We start from the raw sequence: 21,447 nt of genomic DNA, 5'->3' as shown, positions 1-21,447 counted from the left end.
ATAGTTATACATGCAAAAAAAATAAGAAGTCTCTACCAAATGTATGCGAGGTTTTCTAGAGAGATTTTCTAGCTCATTATGGCTCAAGACTTAAGCTATTCAATTTTCTCAGAATATCTCCAGAATGGGTAAAGCCATCTTCTCATTTTGGAAATTTCACTAGATTTACAGATGCTTAAGATAATCGGTCACAATTTAAACCTCTCAAAAATTCTTTTCAAACAAGACCCTGATCTCAATACCTTTAGAAGACAGTCCTGAACAACCTGAATAAACTATGGAGTGGCTTTAATATCCTAGGATAAATTCAATATCCTAGGAGAAAAGACACAGTTCCTGTTTTGACAAGACAGAAGCCAAAAGTCTCTTGGCCTATCTGCCTGTATCCTTTTAATACAGTAATATATTGTACATGAGATTACCATACAAATTGAATATTGGCTAGATGGTACATCTATGCCTGCATGCTAAATTTTCAGGCTGCAAAACCATCCCAGTGCACAAAAATAAAAATAAAATATTCCATTACAGTCTACTGCAATCAACTGATGACGTATTGTTTATGCAATACTTCGAATAAATGCACGCACAGTCCAGGTTTGAGGCAAACTACTTTCATTGTCCAAACAATACTTAATATTTTCTCTGAAAGTCCATTCTTGTAGTAATACAATTTCATTCAACCTACATGAATGAAATAAGGAAAGCAAGTTTAAAAGTATTCCAAATTCATATCACAATCTGCCGACTTTATTTAACGACTTTGAATTCTAATGTCAAGAAGACTTTAGTCTAGACTCTACAAGGACACTCAGATTGCAATCACATATTGTGCTAACTCATCAAGTTGTTGTTCCATGCATAATGATTAGATTTGTAAGCCAATTTGGTAACATTAATGAATAAAAATATAAATCCAAATACATACATAAATGGGAAATGATTCATTCTGTTCTATTCTATTCTATTCTTTTCTATTTATGCAAAAAAAATATCTCAGTTATAAGGTAAAGACTTTCAAAAATGAAAAAAGTCTTTTAATGAAGATTAAATGTTTACACAGACAAGTTGTTCCATAAGAAATTAAATTCAGAAAAAATAATGGGAAAATCTTTTTTAAAAATTTATTGCTCTATGCCAGCTAGCACCTGGATGAAAATGGAAGAGTGTTCTATTATTATGTTTTGCACAAAGCCATTGGATAACTTTGGGCCAGTCTTGGTCCTAAGAAGAAAACAAAAGCAAACCATTCTGACAATGTTGGGTAGAAAACCATAGAGATTTTTCATCTGGCATCTAGATTGACTCAGCACATGAAGTTTTATAAGCATTTGTTTATTGATTTCTCTACTTTTCTAAATGTTTTTTAAAAGTAACTTTTTATTTGATTTCATGACAGGATACATATTTTATTTCCAAAATTCAAGTTCTGGATCTTAAGATTAAACAATATTAACAAGATTAAGAGATGCCACAAACCCAGGAGAAGCTTTAGCTGAGCAGAAGACTATCTATTTCAGCATTTCCCAAGCATACTTTGTTCAACAAGTGAATTTCATATTGGCTGGAAGGGAAGTACAGTCAATAAAGGTGGTAAATGAAGGAAGTTGGGCTATATTAGGAGTAAGGACAATTTAAGGCAACACTTTGTATTTTAATCAGTTTTTATTTTAAAAATTAAGAATAAATTAAGCTCTAATCTTAAGAATACAGAACTGTTGACACACCTGGCTCAATTTTTCAAGAAATCCAGTTAACAGAAATATAGAGCTCTCCAAAAAAAAGAGAGAGAGAGAAAGAGAGGGCCTCTACAAACAGAACTGAATTTGACTGTAAGTCAAAGATTAACTTACTACATTTTGAAATGAACTTAGGGAGGAAGTGAGGGAAGTTTTCAAAAGAAAATCATCATTTTTCTTGATTTCACTTCATCTTAGGCTTCAACAGGAATATAGCTGAGTGCATAAAATACACAAAAGAGAGTGCTATTCTGGCTAGAGAGTGCCTAACAGAGAGACTAAGGAGGCCTTTTAATAGTTCTGTTTCACAGATGAAAATCTCTGAGGGTAAGAGTAGATTGATTGCATCTTTGTTGTTAATATAGAAATGCCTCAATCAACTTATCTCTAATATTTGAATACCAATACTGCAAAAAAATACAATTTCTGCACAAGAAAACAATCGCTCCACTTTAATATATAATATATTTTGATATAGTAGATTTTTATTAGCCTCAATTCTCCTTTAAAGAAAATCACTTTTCTCTTTAGCTACATTCTCTTTGATTAATGTACATGGCACTGTATTATATTACATCTTGGATCAGCCTTAAATCTGACTACTGTCATTATGATAAAAGAATTCAGTCCTGCTTCAAAAATGTGTCAGGAATCAAGAACAGCACTGGGTTAATAAATATATGAATGAACAAAAACAGGCCTAGTCAAATTCTATTTGAAGTAGAACGACAAGATATCAATATTATTCATCTCTATTTCAATGTTTTAACACAACAGATATGCTTTTCTCGTCACTAGGCAGATGATGAATCATAAAAATGCAATAAATAATTCCAAGGTCAAGGCAAACGTAACTTAATCAATAGCTGATGAAAAATAATTTTACCCTCTTTTTCTTTGTCTCCCCTTGATCCATTACTGTATCCTCCTCAAATATAAACTTTTCTGACCTTGGAGAGGAAAAAAGGGGATAACAATAATTAACAAGTAGGTCAAAAACAATTCAGTCTGCAAATAAAGACTTCTTAAACAAAGAATTTTTTTACAAACATCACCTCTTTTCTTTTTTTCTTTTAAAGTTGATTTGAGCAAGAATTCTAATAGATCAATAACCACAGAAATTCAGAAACCACAGAATTATAATAGATCAATAACCACAGGTAATATATAGCAACCTTTTTTCACTATGACTACCTTGACAAATGGCAGAGAAATCAATCCATATTTACTTTAGTCCTAGTTCATATGCAAACATTTTCCTTTCCTTTCAAAGAAAACCTATATGAATTTTATTTGGTTGGCATTGCTAGCTAAAAATATAGTTCAAGAATTATAAATAAAAAATGGCTGAAAACATTCATACAGATGTAACCAAGTAAACAGGCCAATCACTTATATTTTGTAATATTAATTTTTCAGTTAATCTTTTTACAGCATTCTATTAGAGCAGGGATCCCCTACCTGTGAGTCATAGCCCATTACCAAGATATGGCTTAGTGGTGTGGTCAAGCAGTGTGAATGATGGGCAACAGCTCCACACACTTGAGCGGTGGGCACCAGTGCTCACAACCCCAGTTACGCAGGCAGGGAGTACTGACACTCGCAACCCCTCTCACATGATGACAGCCGTGTGCATCTGCAGCTCACACAAAACCATCTCCTCTTCCTACTCTCCCCTCTGCCCCACCCCCGGCACCAGGCCACCAATCAAGAAATGTTGGGGAACACTATATTAGAGGGGATGTGTGTGTGTGTGTGTGTGTGTGTGTGTGTGTGTGTGTGTGTGTGTGTGTGTGTGTCTTTGGTTATTCAGGTTTTCTCCCGCGTAAAATTGGAAGTGTCTTGGCAACGTTTTGACAAAGTCTCATTCATCATCTTCAGGCTGGTGTTTACAGCTTCGTGCTTCTAGGAGCAATGTGTGATCACAACTGTTTCTTCCTTTTAACTGCTAGTGGGGGTTTTCATTAGGTGAAAACCAAGGGGCCCCCACAGAGTTGGTTTTCACCAGATATATGCCAATATGATATTTCCAATAAAGCTATTCTTTGAGGAATTCACCTGCCTCAGAATTTTTGCTTGCAATGGATCTATTACTTGGAACTCTGATAGGTATAAAATATGCTGCATCAGAATTCTGTTTCTTAGTGCTGATTTCATTGCAGTAAAGAAGAGGAGCATACATTATACATTGAGGCAGCAGAAAGGAAGGAGGGAAGAAAACTAATTTAGTAGAACTGTCAAGAAATCTATATTTTGTTACAGGTTAAAAATATATTTTTCTTTTTTATGAAATTTTATACTAGACAGAAGTACAGTTTGGCTCTGCGCATGCGCAAGATGGCGCGGCGCTGAAGACGGTGCTCCGGCGTTATAAAACGGCCCCGTGGATGGCGATGCCTGGGCCGCCTGCCTAGCTGCCTGCCCTTCCCGGTCTGGAGGACCATCTCTCGGGCAGCCATGGGAGAGGTCTTTGGACCTTTTAGCACCCGCGGCTGCTGAGAACGGGACCGGGAAGGTGAGCGGTGGATTGCGGCGGCCATGTTTTCCAGGCCCGGAGGTGGGGCAGATCAGCTTTTCCGGGCCGGTTGTTTCGGCCGGTTTTCGGCCGGTTTTCCCAGCCTGGTTTTCGGCCTACTCCTCTGTCGTCCTTGCTCTGCCTTGGTCGGTTTGGATTGCGGGGATGTTTTATCTGTTCCATCTGCCATGATGTCTTCATTTGTTCCATCTGTTGTGATGTCGTGGCTTCTCCGGTTTCCTTCCTGCCGCCATATTCGGACTTGGCGTTCTTCACATCCTCTGGCCTCTCGGAGAGGTTCCAGCCCTTTGGATGGGCCTGGCCACTTGGAGGGAGAGGTTTGGAGAGTTCTGGCTCTCGAAGTGGCTAGATGTACTAGGGGGGTGATAGAGATGGAGGTGACCCCCTGGACGGTATTTCTGGCTAATTCTGGAGGCGGACGTTGGAGGACAGCGGGGCGGCAACGAAGGCATTCCTGATTTGTCCCCATCTAGTCATCCTGCGACTGTTGCAGTACCATCTTGTCCCTTTCCGGCCTTTTGGGATCTTTATGGCCGTTGTCGGTCCTGTTTGGACTAATTTGGGATTACGTAGGAGACTTGTTTGGGGACGGAGGAGGACATAGTTTCAACCGAAATACCCCCACCCCTTGTTCCATGATGTTTGGAAGAAGATTGGACAATTTACCATCTAGACTGTCCTCCTGTTTCCATTCTATATCCGTCCTTATTCTGGACTATTACCATATGTTAACATCTTATCCACTTGGAGATGGAGCCTTTTTATCGCCGATTTTTATCTTTGCAGTTTCTTCAGTTGTCATGCACTATTCGTCTTGTGAACTCTTGCACCTGCGAGGTGCCCCCGCCTCGCAGGAATGGCCCGCCTCGTTACCAAGGGCCGGCCTCAATGACGGGTCTTGGGACCCACAGAGGTGGCATGTGAAGAGAAAGAGCCTTTGGGGTTTTTTAGATAGGGCATTTTTAAGGGGTGGGAGGGTTAGGGCGGGTGTTGGGGGTAGCCCGTCGGGAGGGAAACCAGTTCCTGCGCGTGCTCGCGGCGGTTATTTAATGGGTTCGGAGGTTATGGGGGGGAATGTGTTCCTTTTTGTGAGGGTGGTGCTATTTGCATGGTAAGTGGGAGGGGCAGATATGGCGGAAGGGGGGGGATTGTATCGGTTTGGGGGGGGCGCGACCGATGCTTGCAGGCGATCGCGCGCCCCGATCCCTCTGACTTCTCTCGTTCCCCGGATGGTCAAGACCCTCAGAGCCTGGGCCTTCGGCTTATGTTATGCAACGCACGGTCCGTGGCCAATAAGGCCCCCCTAATACATGATCTTATTCAGGGGGGCACCGCGGATCTTATAGGCGTTACGGAGACCTGGTTGGGCACTGAAGGGGGCGTGCCCCTTGTTGAAATGTGCCCACCGGGCTTCCGCGCATTCCATCAGCCGAGGGCTCAGGGTAGGGGTGGGGGGTGGCGGTTGTTATTAAGGAGAGTCTAGAGCCGAGGGAGACCACTGTACCTCAGATTGCCGGGTGTGAATCCCTCTTTGTGAGATGGGGTCATAGGTGTCAGATGGGCTTGCTGATCGCGTACCTGGCTCCTTGCTGCGTGACAGCTGCCCTGCCCGAGCTTCTGGAGGTGCTTACTGGGGTGGCAGTAGAGACCCCCAGACTTTTAGTCATGGGGGACTTTAACTTGCCATCTTCCGGTTCGTCATCGACAGCAGCTCGGGAGTTCATGGCTTCCATGACGGCCTTGGACCTGACCCAAGTAGTGGATGGCCCCACTCACATCGGGGGAGGCACACTGGACCTGATTTTTATCTCTGGTCAGTGGTTGAAGGATCTGGACTTGGGGGATGTAGTCACAGAACCTTTGTCACGGTCAGATCACTCTCTCCTTCGCCTGGACTTTCTGACCGCCACTCAACACCGCAGGGAGACGGAACCACTACGCTGGTTCTGTCCCAGGCGCCTGATGGACCCGGAGAGGTTCCGGACGGAGCTTGGGCCGTTTCCTGAGGGTCTGGCTCACGGCACGGCTGAGAAACTAGCCGCGGCCTGGGAACGGGCTGCGGCTGGGGCCTTAGACCGTGTCGTGCCTTTGCGGCCTCTGACCCGGCGTAGATCCCAACCGGCTCCTTGGTTCTCCGAGGAGCTGAGGGGGATGAAACGCCGGAGAAGACGCCTAGAGAGTTCCTGGAGGTCTAGCCATTCAGAGGCTGATCGGACACTACTTAGGTCCTATAGTAGGACCTACCTAGTGGCACTGAAGGAAGCGAGACGTTGCTATGCCTCCTCCCTCATTGCGTCGGCAGATAACCGCCCAGCCGCCCTGTTTCGGGTGACTCGTTCCCTCCTTCACCAGGGGGAGCGGGATGACCCGTTACAGGGACGTGCTGAGGAGTTTAACGGTTATCTATACGATAAAATCGTTCAGCTTCGGGATGGTCTGGACCAAAATTGCGGTGATTCAGATGGGGCGTCTGAGGGTAGTCTTGTTGACATTGTTTGGGATGAGTTTGACCCTGTGGCTCCCGAGGACATGGACAGGTTGTTGGGTAGGTTGAATGCCACCACGTGTTTACTGGACCCGTGCCCCTCCTGGTTGGTTCTGGCCACTCAGGAGGTGACACGAGGCTGGCTCCAGGCGATTACGAGCGCTTCTTTGTTGGAGGGAGTCTTTCCGGCCGCCTTGAAAGAGGCGGTGGTGAGGCCCCTCCTCAAGAAGCCTTCCCTGGACCCGGCTGTTTTAGGTAATTATCGTCCGGTCTCCAACCTTCGCTTCGCGGCAAAGGTTGTAGAGAGTATGGTGGCATATCAGTTTCCCCTACACCTGGATGAAACTGTCTATCTAGACCCGTTCCAGTCTGGTTTCCGGCCCGGCTACAGCACTGAGACGGCTTTGGTCGCGTTGGTGGATGATCTCTGGAGGGCCAGGGATAGGGGTTGTTCCTCTGCCCTGGTCCTATTAGACCTCTCAGCGGCTTTTGATACCATCGACCATGGTATCCTGCTGCGGCGGTTGGAGGCGGTTGGAGGGATTGGGAGTGGGAGGCACCGTTTATCGGTGGTTCTCCTCCTATCTCTCCAATCGGTCGCAGACGGTGTTGACAGGGGGGCAGAGGTCGGCCCCGAGGCGCCTCACTTGTGGGGTGCCGCAGGGGTCGATTCTCTCGCCCCTTCTGTTCAACATCTATATGAAGCCGCTGGGTGAGATCATCAGTGGCTTCGGTGTGAGGTACCAGCTGTACGCTGATGACACCCAGCTGTACTTTTCCACACCGGGCCACCCCAACGAAGCTATCGAAGTGCTGTTCCGGTGTTTGGAAGCCGTACGGGTCTGGATGGGGAGAAACAGGCTCAGGCTCAATCCCTCCAAGACAGAGTGGCTGTGGATGCCGGCATCCCGGTACAGTCAGCTGAGTCCACGGCTGACTGTTGGGGGCAACTTGGGCGTCCTCCTGGATGAACGGCTGTCTTTTGAAGATCATTTGACGGCCGTCTCCAGGAGAGCTTTTTACCAGGTTCGCCTGGTTCGCCAGTTGCGCCCCTTTCTAGACCGGGATGCCCTATGCTCGGTCACTCACACCCTCGTAACGTCTCGTTTGGATTACTGCAATGCTCTCTACATGGGGCTACCCTTGAGGGGCATCCGGAGGCTTCAGTTAGTTCAGAATGCGGCTGCGCGGGTGATAGAGGGAGCCCCTCGTGGCTCCCATGTGACACCTCTCCTGCGCAGACTGCACTGGCTACCTGTGGCCTTCCGGGTGCGCTTCAAGGTCTTGGTAACGATCTTTAAAGCGCTCCATGGCATAGGGCCGGGCTATTTACGGGACCGCCTGCTGCTACCGAATACCTCTCACCGACCCGTGCGCTCTCACAGAGAGGGACTCCTCAGGGTGCCGTCAGCTAGGCAGTGCCGTCTGGCGACACCCAGGGGAAGGGCCTTCTCTGTGGGGGCTCCCACCCTCTGGAACGAACTCCCCCCAGGACTTCGTCAACTTCCGGACCTCCGAACCTTCCGTTGCGAGCTTAAAACACATCTATTCATCTGCGCAGGACTGGATTAGATTTTAAATTTATATTGGTTTTAATGGGTTTTATTATTTATATTGTTCTTTTAAAAATTCGGCCATGTAGAATAAGTTTTTTAACTGTTATTTTATTCTGTATTTATATGTACTTTTTACTTGCCTGTGAACCGCCCTGAGTCCCTAGGGAGATAGGGCGGTATACAAATGTGATAAATAAATAAAGTACTTGCCTGCAGCCATGCAGCTTTGGAGAAAGATGTGGCTACTTTAAAAAGTTGTAGACAGTACTATGTTTGTTTTCATTTATGCTACAAAGCAACTTTTCTGAATTGTTTCCGAACTGTTGTCCAAAGATTAACAGAATTCTTAACATAACTACATATGATTTTCAAATTCTTATTGAAATCCAAATTCTTTTACTATTGCGGGTGTGGCTTGGTGGGCGTGGTGTAGCTTGGTGGGCATGGCTTGGTGGGCATGGTTTGGTGGGCGTGGTGTGGCTTGGTGGGCATACTGCAAAATTCCCATTCCCTCCCCACTACTGGGGGAATGGTATTGCAAGATCTCCATTCCTATCCCGCTCTGGGGCCAGCCAGAGGTGGTATTTGCCGGTTCCCTGGACTATTCAAAATTTCTGCTACCAGTTCTCCGAAGTGCTCAAAATTTCCGCTCCGGTTCTCTTGAACCTGTCAGAACCTGCTGGATTTCACCCCTGAGGTAAACTAATTCTCAATTAGTACCCAAAATAAATTGCAGTAAACTCCAAATGAAATCAAACATTTCTAAAATGTTCTTAACCACATGGCAGGTAGAAAGATATAGTGAAAATCACAAGCCCATAATAAAGCTAAATTTTTTCCTATACTATAGCATTAATCATGATTTAGCTTTACATTTAAATGTGTTATTTTATTACTACAGATAAATATGGCTACAAATAAATATAGCTATCTCTATATTTTATTTATCAAACTTAATTTATTTTTAAACCAATATATTTTGGGGCCAGAATAGCTCAGGCTGTTACGAAGCCTGTTATTAGAACACAGTAGCCTGCAAGTACTGCAGGTTCAAGCCCGGCCCAAGGTTGACTCAGCCTTCCATCCTTTATAAGGTAGGTAAAATGAGGACCCAGATTGTTGGGGGGGCAATAAGTTGACTTTGTAAAAAATATACAAATAGAATGAGACTATTGCCTTATACACTGTAAGCCGCCCTGAGTCTTCGGAGAAGGGCGAGATATAAATGTAAACCAAAAAGAAATTCTTATTAGCATACATTTCATAAAATACATTACATTACATTATGTTTACATTAACATAAAACCTATGTTAATGTAAAGCCTTGAACAAATACATTTCTGCAATGAACAACATTAATACAAATACATTTGTATTAATTATTAATGACCAGAAAAAAATCCAGTAACACACAATCTATTGAGCATTAATTATAAGAAGCTGTCCAACAACTGGACTTGAAAATATTCATAAAATGAAAGCAGGTTTATTAAGTTTCTGAATGGCATTTTGTGATAACTTTTATGGTTGTCAAGGAGAAAACTCACCTCAATAAGTGTAGAACGACAATATTTTCTACTTAGTTCAGCTACTTCCTCCAATCAGAACATTTAAGCAAACCGCTGGCTTCTTTAGTGATTCTTGGCTAATAGCACTACATGGTATCAAACCAACAGAATTATGAAATAGTCATGAAAACACTTATATGAAAATACCATCACGTTTTTTAAATATAATTTAAAATCTCTTACTGAAGTTAAAAATGAATTATTTCATAGGATTTGGTTTCATGCTGCAATTAAAATACAATTATATTCATTTTCTCACACTATTTTTCACTTTCAGTGCTCATTATAACCTTTTTTATGAAACACTAAAAAAAGCTAAACAGTGAATTATTTTTATTGTGAAAATATTCAGCATAGCAAAATTTATAAGTAACAAGGAAAAAAATAATGTTTCTGATTCTAAACAAAAGTGTAGTTTGCTGTATTCTTGAATGAACATCATAGGCGGACTCCTTGAAAGCCAAAGCAGTGTACTCTCCAGGAAAAAAATTAATATTTTGACCTGAAATATTGAAAATACAATAATTTATGAGCATTTCAAACTACACTACACAAATTGGAAAATGCACAGGCAATTTAAAATGTTCATTCAACTATGAAAAGTGAACTAAAATGTCTAAAACTGGTCATTAGGAAAAGCAGTTAATTTATTTAATACTCTAACAGTAATCCATACAAGTCATTGAGTTTTTTACTAGGATGACAATAGAACTCTATCAAGTCACTGATCCTGTTGCTAGGAATTTCTTCTTCAAATGACCACAGTCCTACTGAATTCCAGAGCCATTCCTTTACCTAGTTATAAAGTTATATATCTGATATTCAGGTTTTGCTGATCTTTTAATGACAAACTTCCATCTTGATATATTATTATTCTGAAACCTTTTTCTCAAATTTCCTCAGTATTTTTTTAAAAGCAAGACTTTAATTCAAATGTAACATTTTACTATTATTATTGTTAATACTGTATCTGTAAATCATTGTAAACCACACCAAGCAAAAAGTTTTGAAGACCTTTGAAAATAAAGCTGTTATTAAATCCAGCAGTATAGTTTAAGTGTTGCTAGTAGCATATTGTTCCTGACATATCTTTTTAATATCCTCCCAAAGTATTCTAAAAACTTACCTCCATTACCTCAGAAAAGAGAGGAGAGAAACACACTCCACATCTCCTGAATAACAGTTGGGATTATCACACAGCTGCCCTAAATTTTATATCTCAGACTGTATTTGTATAATACACTCCTTTCTTGTCTTTCCTGCTCCTTGGTATTACCAAAGGCTATCAACCATCTTTCTATACCCTTTTTTATATCACTCTAAACATTTTATGGATTTCAGCAGTTCCTCATAATTCAGTACCAGCTTTCAGCGGACTTATCTCCTCCAATCAGGTCCTTAAATAAGTAAAACAAAATGTCTTCCTGCCTTTGGTTAGTCAAAAGTTGTTCTGATATAAGAACCCCAATACAGAGAATAAGAAGCTATCATCTATTTGCATGTACTATTTTTCATATTTCAAACTACATATTTCTATAAACCTTTGGATCTTCATCCGTTTGTTTTGTACCATTTTCATTTTGCAGATTATATCTTCCAGTGAACTTACTTCAAAAAATATTATTTATAATGGATTAGAACTAAAATTGCTATCAAAAAGGATTCCCACTCACTGTAAGACATTTTCCATCTTATAACAAAAGAACATTGGATGATAGCAGTATCCTCAGTTCAGAAGCCGTGTTCTGTTGCACAACTTCAAGACAAGAGCATTTTCCTTATGCAAAAGTATTCATGTGATAAATCCCAATGCATTGTGGTATTCTGGTAAGAAGTCTTCTATTAGTTCCTCAGCCAAATTCTTAGAACTTTTTCTTTCCCCATTGACAATCCTTTCCATCCAAGCCAGTGTTCCTATTAAATAAAGTAATTCTACAAGCTAAAGTTATTTGGAAAGTAGTTCTATAATATTTAGCCCCATCTAATTCACAACAGAAAAATATTTGACTGCATTGCACTGAAGCTTACCATAAATATACTAATTTGCCATTTTTAAATAAATTTGATTGGAAATTCTACCTTTAATTTACTTGGAGAGGAAAACACACACTACCAATGCGCTACTAAGTAAAACAAAATTGGGACCACAAGCACACAAAGCATCAAATAATCCAATTTCTGAAGCCATACAGACTCAGTTCTGAAAACAATCACCCAACTCACTGTCACTTCCATAATATTATTTTTATGCATGATCCTTGTCACATACATTACTGATTTGCTCCTGAGTTCTTTTCAGTCTTTGTAATTCAGGTGTGTCAGTAACAATGCTGAAACCTCTTCCTTTGCTTTCTTCAAAGTCTCGCTTGTACTTGACCTATAAATATGAAAAAGAGAGATAGGGCAAGATGTTATGAACTAGTGTGTTTGCTTCAAGATAATTTTAAGAATGAATATAGTGAAAGAATCACAAGAGTTTTAATCAATGAAAGCTTTCATTTTTCCTCATGCAGAGGTAATTATTTCAAAATTATAACCAGCAGCAAGGTGGATGGTTTCAGTTACAGTAGCAAAGAGTACACCAATGCAATACCTGACATATCATATTTCTTCATCTTCAAGAAAATTGATCAATTAGGTTGCTAAAAATTGACATCAATTGATGGCATATCAATTTTTTTTAAAAATTGCCAGAGAGTTTGTACTTCATAAAATGAGTGGAGATAACACATGTCCGTATTTTCCACTCTTCCTATTCATTTTTAATGGTCCCATGTTCACAATTTTGGAGAATTGGCTGGAAAAAAGTATAATAGCAGTAGTGGAGAAAAGGGAAACAGAAAATGAAGAAGTCCCAAAAGATCTAAAAGTATAAAACCTAGATACCAAAGGCTTTGGATGACAAGGGGAGCAACTGAAGTATCTGCCAGATCAGAACAGCTTAGCCAATATCATCCAATATCTTGAGTGAGGACCAGGCCCTGGCAACAGAAGACAATCCCAACTGTGTCTCAAAAACTCACACAATTGGTCATCAACATCCAAGAGAACACAGTTAAGTTCAGAAAACCCAGCAGCACTGCTAAATGTTTTCCAAAAATGGCTTGGACGCTAACATTGGAAAGACTTAGGTGCCAAAGAAAAAATTAGTCCAAAACATGGGTGCTAATAGAGCTTTATGGAAGGTAGCTTAAAGTACCTCATATTAGTAAAAGCCTTTCAAAGAAGATCTGCCTCAAATGAACAACCCAGATGGCCTTAGCTGACAAGTCAAGATGAGGCAAGGTGAGTTGGAGAAGGGCTGGCATTAACAAGAAAACAAGGAGAAGGACGTTAAAGCAAAGACTAACTAAAGCAAAACATTGTATACGATGGGGTAAAAAGTATGTATATGGAATGGAGATCTATAAAGTAAAATTGAAAATTAGAGCATAAAATAAAGAGAGAGAAAAATAGAAATTAGAGAATTTTTAGAAATAAGGAAAATAAAGGTTAAGTCCTTGGCTTGAAAATAAAACATTCTTATATTTTTCTAATAATCCCAACTGAAGAAAATTGTTTTTTCTGTAGACCGATTCTGTCCTTTCCACCACCCCCGCAAAAAGGATTTGCACTGTCTCTTGCTTTCTTCTTCCTCAAGGTCATGTAATCATGCCAGGCCTAGAAAAGACTGTCAAATACCGCATTGGGCCAACCAACCAATGTCCAGTTAAATGCAAAAAGAAATAGATGACTGAGGGTGCTATGCTGTTGAACAAATTGATGTCAATGAAATAAATCAGGAGATATCTATAATATATACATGCATCCATATTAATATCAATGCTTGCTTGAGCATGAATAAACAAGTTCAGTAAATGAAATGATCCATAGTAAGAGCAGAAAGAAAATTTTGGTTTAATCTGTGTTAAACTTCCTTTTTTTCTCTGCATTCCAATATTATTTGGATACTATTTACAAACAAAGTGACTTTTATCAGTTCTTCCTCTCTTCTCACAGACTGATGGTTAAAAGAACACATTTGGTGTTAGCTTTACACTAAGTGCTACCACTTTTTATCAACCATCTGGTGTCAATGAACTCCTGGTGAGGAGCATTGAAACTAAAAGATATCAAAACTATTTTATTTTAAAGAAGGCAAAAAGAAAATGCAGTCATCAAAATGAAAAGAAATGTGAAACAACAGAGATTTACAGATATTAAAAGAAAAAGGGGTGATGTTTCTTATATTTATGAGACTAAAATGACAGAACTTTAGTTCATGATTCAATAAAATTTGGATTTTAGATATAAAGAAATTTCTGTGGTTTTTGCAACAAAAAAGAAACAAATAACGCATTTAAATCAAACATTCACTCTCTTAAATAAATAATATTACTAAACTAACGGAAATGATATGATTTATGTATTTGTATCACAGCATGGCACAATTGACACAACATAATCTTATCATTTCCATGATGACATCATGAACCACATAAGATGCATTTAATTTATTTATTTAAAAAGTTTATGTGACCACCAATATTAACATATAATTCTAGGCATCTAGCAATCTATTAGATAGATAGATAGATAGATAGATAGATAGATAGATAGATAGATAGATAGATAGATAGATAGATAGATAGATAGATGGATGAGTGGGTGGATAGATGGATGGATGGATGGGTGGGTGGGTAGATGGATGGATGGATGGATGGATGGATGGATGGATGGACGGACAGACAGACAGACAGACAGGCAGACAGATAGATAGATTGATCGATCGCCATACATGGTTAAAATAACCAAAAAAGAAATCTGAGACAAATTTACAAAACACACACAACCATCAAGTCCCCTGACATCTCTGCCCTAACATCCAGGGAAAATGCCATGTCTTAATGGCCTTTCAGAAGGCCAAAACATTATTATAGCTTATAACAAACAGATGCTTATGATACCAACAATCCATTATAGTAATGCAAATATGTGTAGATGCCCCCTAAACTCAAATCCAATATTTTTATCACATTAAAATGTTGAAATATAATAATTTAAAAAGAAAGTTACTTTCTCTTATGTCATTTGGCTTAATATAAATTAGCAGATTTTTAATTACAGGATGTAGTAGATATTACTATGTTGCAACAAATGATATCTAAAATAATTTGAGCAAAATGGTAATGTATAATATTGTCCATATTCAAACCTAGAAGTCAACTATCTTAGCTGGAAAAATTATGCATGAACAGATTGGATGTGTTTGGGATGAAGAAAATATGAGAAATGTAAATATTATCTCCACCAGTTCATAATCAGGAGAGGGTCCTGAACAATATGTATCTATAAGAATTAAAATATAATCTAGACTCTAACCTACATTTCTACAATCAAAAAAGTTTAAATATAAAATTCTTGTATACAGCTGTGCCTATGGAAAACCATATATGTTCACTGAACCATGTAAGTGATTAACTCATAAGGTGTCTAGTCATACACAGGTACTAAAAATTAAAAAAATGAATATATTTGTTTTATATAGAACATTGTTCTATATAATATATAGAAAATGTGGAAAAAGTATTTAAACTAAATAATCATCCTTATTTCTTTAATAGTAAATCTTATTTCTCCACTTCAAATACATCATCTTTCCTACCCTTTTATATATTTTGTCTCTTTAGAGTTTTTTATGTCAAAAACACCACCTTGATTCACACTTCACTGTTTTCAAATTTCTATTTTCATATCAGGATTTCACATAATACCTGAATATTTTCACACCAGTGAATGTGTAAATTAAATGCTCTGGTCTTTCCATTAACCATATGACTCTCAGTGGACCAGTGACTCATCATTTACAAGCCTGAAACCTAAATGCTAAATCAGAAGTGCATGAAAGCATCAATTTCGTAATACACTATGACTACCCTATGTGGGCTGCAAAAATCCAGATGATCAATATATGGCAATATATATATGGAGCTTTCCATATCCTTTCTATGCTATTAAGTGTTTGTCTGGAATTTTGAAAAATTAAAAAAAAATCCCTTCTAAAGAAGGGGAAATTAAACACTGATAAAAAGCAAAAAAATCATTCAGCTTTGATTGTGAATAAATATATGTGAATGTATACTTTGTATTTTTACAGGAGCAAAATAATATTTAGTATAAGTTATTTTTAAGAAAATTACATTATGAATAGGAAAAAGAACAATGCAAATTTGAGTCATGTGTGCATTCAAACTTCTCTTGTTGTCTTTATGGACTATATGTAACCAGTTTGACTGTTAATCATTGTACCTTACTTTATTCTATTTTGCGTGAATGCCTATTTATATTCATACAACATACTAGAATAAGGGGGGGGGATTATATATCTATTCTTCCTCTTGTAAAAAAGCCCATTGTTTCAGAGTGTAAACAAAAATAATTTCATGAATTAAAGAAATAACATAACAAAAATACAAATTTTAAATAATATTCAAATTAATTTAAAAGATAATCCAGAAGTAATTCTGCTTTCTCTTCAGTATTCCATTCATGCCATGGATGGAGTGAAGAAGGAAATGGTTATCAAAAATGGTGGTCATACAAATTTGGTAGGATAACTACTACCAAGATAACAATAAATTTGAAAATATCTTCTAAATAAGAAAGTTAATACAATTCTTGCACTCTATCAAATTGGTTGTGTAAATAAGCAGTGGCAAATGATTATCTTGGCCACCCATTCAAATGTTATATATATTACATATATAAACTATGCAATCATCAACACAGCTAATCATTGTTGAACCTTTTTTTTTTTCAAACCATACATGAAAAGGTCAAAGTTTTGCAATGTCCAAGAAAGGAAGCAAAAACATTTTTGGAGATCTGAAGGGTATGCTATTGTCTCCCATAAATTCTGAGATTCTAATCCTTTTGTATGAAAATTGTGTTTAATGAGGAACTAGAATGGTGTGGTATCTCCACAATTAGCTAGAATAACATCTAAGAAGAAAATTAAATATTTAGATAAGGTAAATTATCAAAGATTTCCTTTAATTTGAGAGCTTTAGATAACATATGAAAAGAAAAAAAATGGTAATTTTAGCAATTCAAGATGTTATCAGCCTCACTGATCAGGAAGACCAATGTTTCCTGGAATTAACTATTAGTTGATTTAAATTCTTAAGTCTTAGTCAAGTAAATTCAATTTTGCATTCAATAATGAGAAATCCCTTCACAACAAGGGATTCAATAGATATTCTTCTTAATAAATAAATAATACTAAACAAAATATAATGAACAAAACATACAAGTGAGACACATCTTTGAGTTGTTAATGGACACATTAAAATAAGAAAATAGAAACAAAGAATGCTTGTATTTGAGAGGGTTTTTTAAAAAAAGTCAATTAACCCTTCATGACAATGGAAGTTAATAATCAGTAAACATTTAATTATTAATTAAATAAGTAATCAGGGATTATTTTAAAAATGGTCCCTGATTATCTTTAATACATTTATAAAAAATAATGCAAAGATTACCTGACTTTGCAATTCACTTTGCTGTTTTAGGCGAATGTTTTCAGGTGTATCTGCCACTGTAGTAAAAGACTGCTTTGGATAGTGTCTGGAACAAAATAATAATAATAATAATAATAATAATAATAATAATAATAATAATAATAACAACAACAACAACAACAACAACAACAACAACAACAACTATAACTGACTGGTAACTTATTTATTGTGAGCCTTCTTCTGGCTCATTACAATAATTTAAAGAAATTAATGATTGTACTTATTTTCAAATGGCAGTTTGCATAGCATAGTAATTTTTAATAGAGAAAAAAATAAATGGAATGGGATTCTAAAGCCTAGCAACTTCACAACCAAGGCACCCTTACTTATTCACAGTTGTATTATTCTCTTTTTAATAAATTCCTCTTTCAGACCAAAAAATAAAAAAATAAAAGCAGAGAATGATGTTTCTGAGTGAGAAACTTTGCTATGCTATTAGTGTTTCTCTTCTCTATTTCTAAATTCCTCTTATCACACTATTTTTGTTTTAATTCTTTTTAGTTACATTTTCTTCTCAAAGCTTATTCCAAAACATATGTGTAGTTGACCTGTTCAAAAGAGCTTCCTTAATCTTTTTGGATGGAATAATTTCATATATAACATTTTTATCAATTACAGTGATACCTTGGTACATAACTGTTTTGAAACTCATCAAATTTGGTACTCAACGCATTCTGATGTGAAATTTTTAACATAACATAACATAATAACAGAGTTGGAAGGGACCTTGGAGGCCTTCTAGTCCAACCCCCTGCTGAGGCAGGAAACCCTACACCATTTCAGACAAATGACAAACATTTTCTTAAAAATTTTCAGTGTTGGTGCATTCACAACTTCTGCAGGCAAGTTGTTCCACTTATTGATTGTTCTAATTGTCAGGAAATTTCTCCTTAGTTCTATGTTGCTTCTTTCCTTGATTAGTTTCCACCCATTGCTTCTTGTTGTCCCGGTACTCATCGTTTGTTTGGTACTCAAAGCACAAGCTAGAACTTGTCAGTGTTAGCTGGCTTGTGACTACATTATTCTACATTATTTTAACTACATTATTCCTTTTGGGAAAAATTTTTGGTACTCATCGCACCTCCCAGAGCCAATTAATGTTAAATACTGAGGTATCGCTATATCTAAAAACTCTTGACTAATTAACAATCAATTTTTAGGAATAAATATCCAAAGGACTCTCATTCACATGTTCACCATTCACCTTTATACATGCTGGCCCACAAACATATCATATTTTTTTAAGATACCATTCTCAGTTTTATAAATGAGCAATTTTTGGAAACAATTATATTATTCATTTAAATCACTTTAAAATATTAAATAATTGCTGCACTGTAGTATGCACTCAAACTATTTTATTTCAGGAATTCATCTGCTAATGTTGAGGCCAACCTATAAGCTACATCAAAAAAGCAGGTGATATCATGGCTTTTATTTTATTATTTTAAAATTAAGCTTTTACTTTTAGGTAAGTGCAGGGAACTCAGTCCCAATGACAGGGATTAGTTTGATACTTTCCCCCCCCCCACTGTAGCGCCTATTCTCCCATTTTTCTAAATATATGTCCCTGGGGAGCAACATAAATAATGGGCATGATCTGTATTGCAAACATAGCATAGGCTGAAGTCCCTCTATTCCTCAAACTGAAACCTTAGTTCAGACCAGTTCAGTAGATCCCAGTGCTTGTCCTAGACTTTTTTTTTAAAAAAAGAGAGGAGCCACAATCCTCTACCTTACTGGGCAAAGACTCAGTCCTTTCAGAAGTCATATAGCTTATCCCCACTGGATGGTACAATCATAGTTTGTGGGAAGTTTATGTCTATGGTTGTTTATATTTTATTTTTAATTCAATCTTTAGTGTGGCATTCTGTAAGCTATTGTAAATCTATGGCATTTAGAAGCAGAAGAATTAAAGTAAATAAATAGTAAAGTAAATAAAGTGTTGGCCCACACAATGTTCTTAGATTTGCTTAGTAATAGGCAAAACATTACATATACATTAAGTTTGAAAATATAAGAGGCAGAGAAAGAAAATAAAACATTGTTAAAATGGAAGGTAAATAATCAAAAGCAAAATTAAGGAGAAACTTAAAACCAAGGTGGGGGAATTTTTTTTTTTTCATTCAATTGTTTCCAATTCTTAGAAACTGCCTGGACAAAATACTTGCAGGTTTCTTGGCAAGGTTTTTTTCAGAAGTGGTTTGCCACTGCCTCCTTCCTACATAACTTCATAATTTCATAACTTGAAACCATCGCTATCTATTGGACCCGATGGACTATGTGCATACTTCTTTAAAAAACTTTCCACTAATATAGCAGAATCTTTGATAAAGCTTTCACTACCAGTTCCCTTCCCAAACTTTGGTCACTAGCCACAGTCATCCCAATCTTCAAAAAAGGAGACCCAGCTTAGTCGAAAATTATAGACCAATATCTCTGTGCTGCGTCACCTGCAAAGTCATGGAATCAATCATCAACCAATCCATTACTTCACACTTAGAAACTAACAACCTACTCTCCAATAAACAATTTGGTTTCAAGAAAAAATTATCATGCAACTTAAAACTTCTCCACTGTAAAAACATATGGACTACAAATCTTGATCAAGGCAAAACAATAGATGCAATCTACATAGACTTCTGCAAAGCTTTTGACTCAGTAGTACACGATAAACTTCTCCTAAAACTAAAATCCTATGGCATTTCAGGACCCCTTCACAAATGGATATCTGCTTTTCTGTCTAACAGACAGCAAGTGGTCAAAATTGGCAACAACACGTGGTCAAAATTGACAATGTTCTATCAAATCCTGTTCCTGTCAAGAGTGGCATTCCTCAAGGCAGCGTCCTTGGACCAACACTCTTCATACTATACATTAATGATCTTTGTGATCATATCTCAAGTAATTGTGTTCTCTTTGCTGACGATGTCAAACTATTTAACACCACAGACAATACATCTATCATCCAAAAAGACCTTGATCATCTAACCGCTTGGTCTAAAACTTGGCAACTCCAAATCTCAACCAGCAAATGCTCAGTCTTACATATTAGAAAAAAGAACACAAACACTAAGTACATACTTGATGGACATTACCTTACAGATGACCCCCATCCCGTTAAAGACCTTGGAGTTTTCATGTCAAATGATCTAAGTGCCAAAGCCCACTGCAACTACTTAGTAAAAAAGGCTCTAAGAGTTGTTAACCTAATCTTGCGTAGCTTCTTTTCCAAAAACACTACACTACTAACCAGAGCATATAAAACATTTGCTAGACCAATTCTAGAATACAGCTCACCTGTTTGAAACCCTCACCACATCTCTGACATCAATATTATTGAACGTGTCCAGAAATATTTTACAAGGGCCTCTGGTGGCTCAGATTGCTAAGACAGTCTGTTATAGACACAGCTGCTTGCAATTACTGCAAGTTCAAATCCCACCAGGCCCAAGGTTGACTCAGCCTTCCATCCTTTATAAGGTAGGAAAAATGAGGACCCAGATTGTTGGGGGCAATAAGTTGACTTTGTATATAATACACAAAGGGATGAAGACTATTGCTTAACATAGTGTAAGCCGTCCTGAGTCTTCGGAGAAGGGCGGGATATAAATGCAAATTAAAAAAAAAGAGTTCTCCATTCCTCTGAAAACAACAAAATACCTTATCCCACCAGACTTGAAATCCTAGGCTTAGAAAACTTGGAACTCCGTCGCATTCGACAAGACCTAAGTTTAACTCATAGAATCATCTATTGTAATGTTCTTCCTGTTAAAGACTACTTTAGCTTCAATTGCAATAATACAAGAGCAACCAATAGATTTAAACTTAATGTCAACCGCTCCAATTTGGGTTGCAGAAAATATGATTTTTGTAACAGAATTGTCTGTGCTTGGAATGCATTACCCAACTCCGTGGTCTCTTCTCATAACCCCAAAAGCTTTTACCAAAACCTTTCTACTATTGACCTCACCCCATTCCTAAGAGGATTATAAGGGGCGTGC

The 21,447-nt window shown here is 38.0% G+C and overlaps 1 protein-coding gene across 2 annotated transcripts in view; it reads right to left on the bottom strand.

The window, feature by feature from the left end:
* Positions 1–2,656: 2,656 nt before the first annotated feature.
* The window catches only part of LOC131197630 (LIM zinc-binding domain-containing Nebulette), a 116,726-nt gene continuing 97,935 nt past the window's right edge, over positions 2,657–21,447 (bottom strand). The window contains exons 3-6 of one of the 2 annotated variants that reach the window (XM_058181936.1): positions 17,405–17,489; positions 12,154–12,261; positions 9,864–9,970; positions 2,657–2,689 (exon numbers count right to left, since the gene is read on the bottom strand). In XM_058181936.1, the coding sequence (XP_058037919.1) occupies positions 9,962–9,970; positions 12,154–12,261; positions 17,405–17,489 (202 nt within the window). In that variant the 3' untranslated portion in view covers positions 2,657–2,689; positions 9,864–9,961. Of the gene's footprint in view, positions 2,690–9,863; positions 9,971–11,557; positions 11,799–12,153; positions 12,262–17,404; positions 17,490–21,447 lie in introns of those variants that run through there. The other variant, XM_058181935.1, reaches the window with a different exon arrangement.

The sequence above is a fragment of the Ahaetulla prasina genome, chromosome 4 (genome assembly GCF_028640845.1).
Source record: "Ahaetulla prasina isolate Xishuangbanna chromosome 4, ASM2864084v1, whole genome shotgun sequence".
NCBI classification, from domain to species: Eukaryota; Metazoa; Chordata; class Lepidosauria; order Squamata; family Colubridae; genus Ahaetulla; species Ahaetulla prasina.
This window is presented reverse-complemented; position numbering and strand designations above follow the sequence as displayed.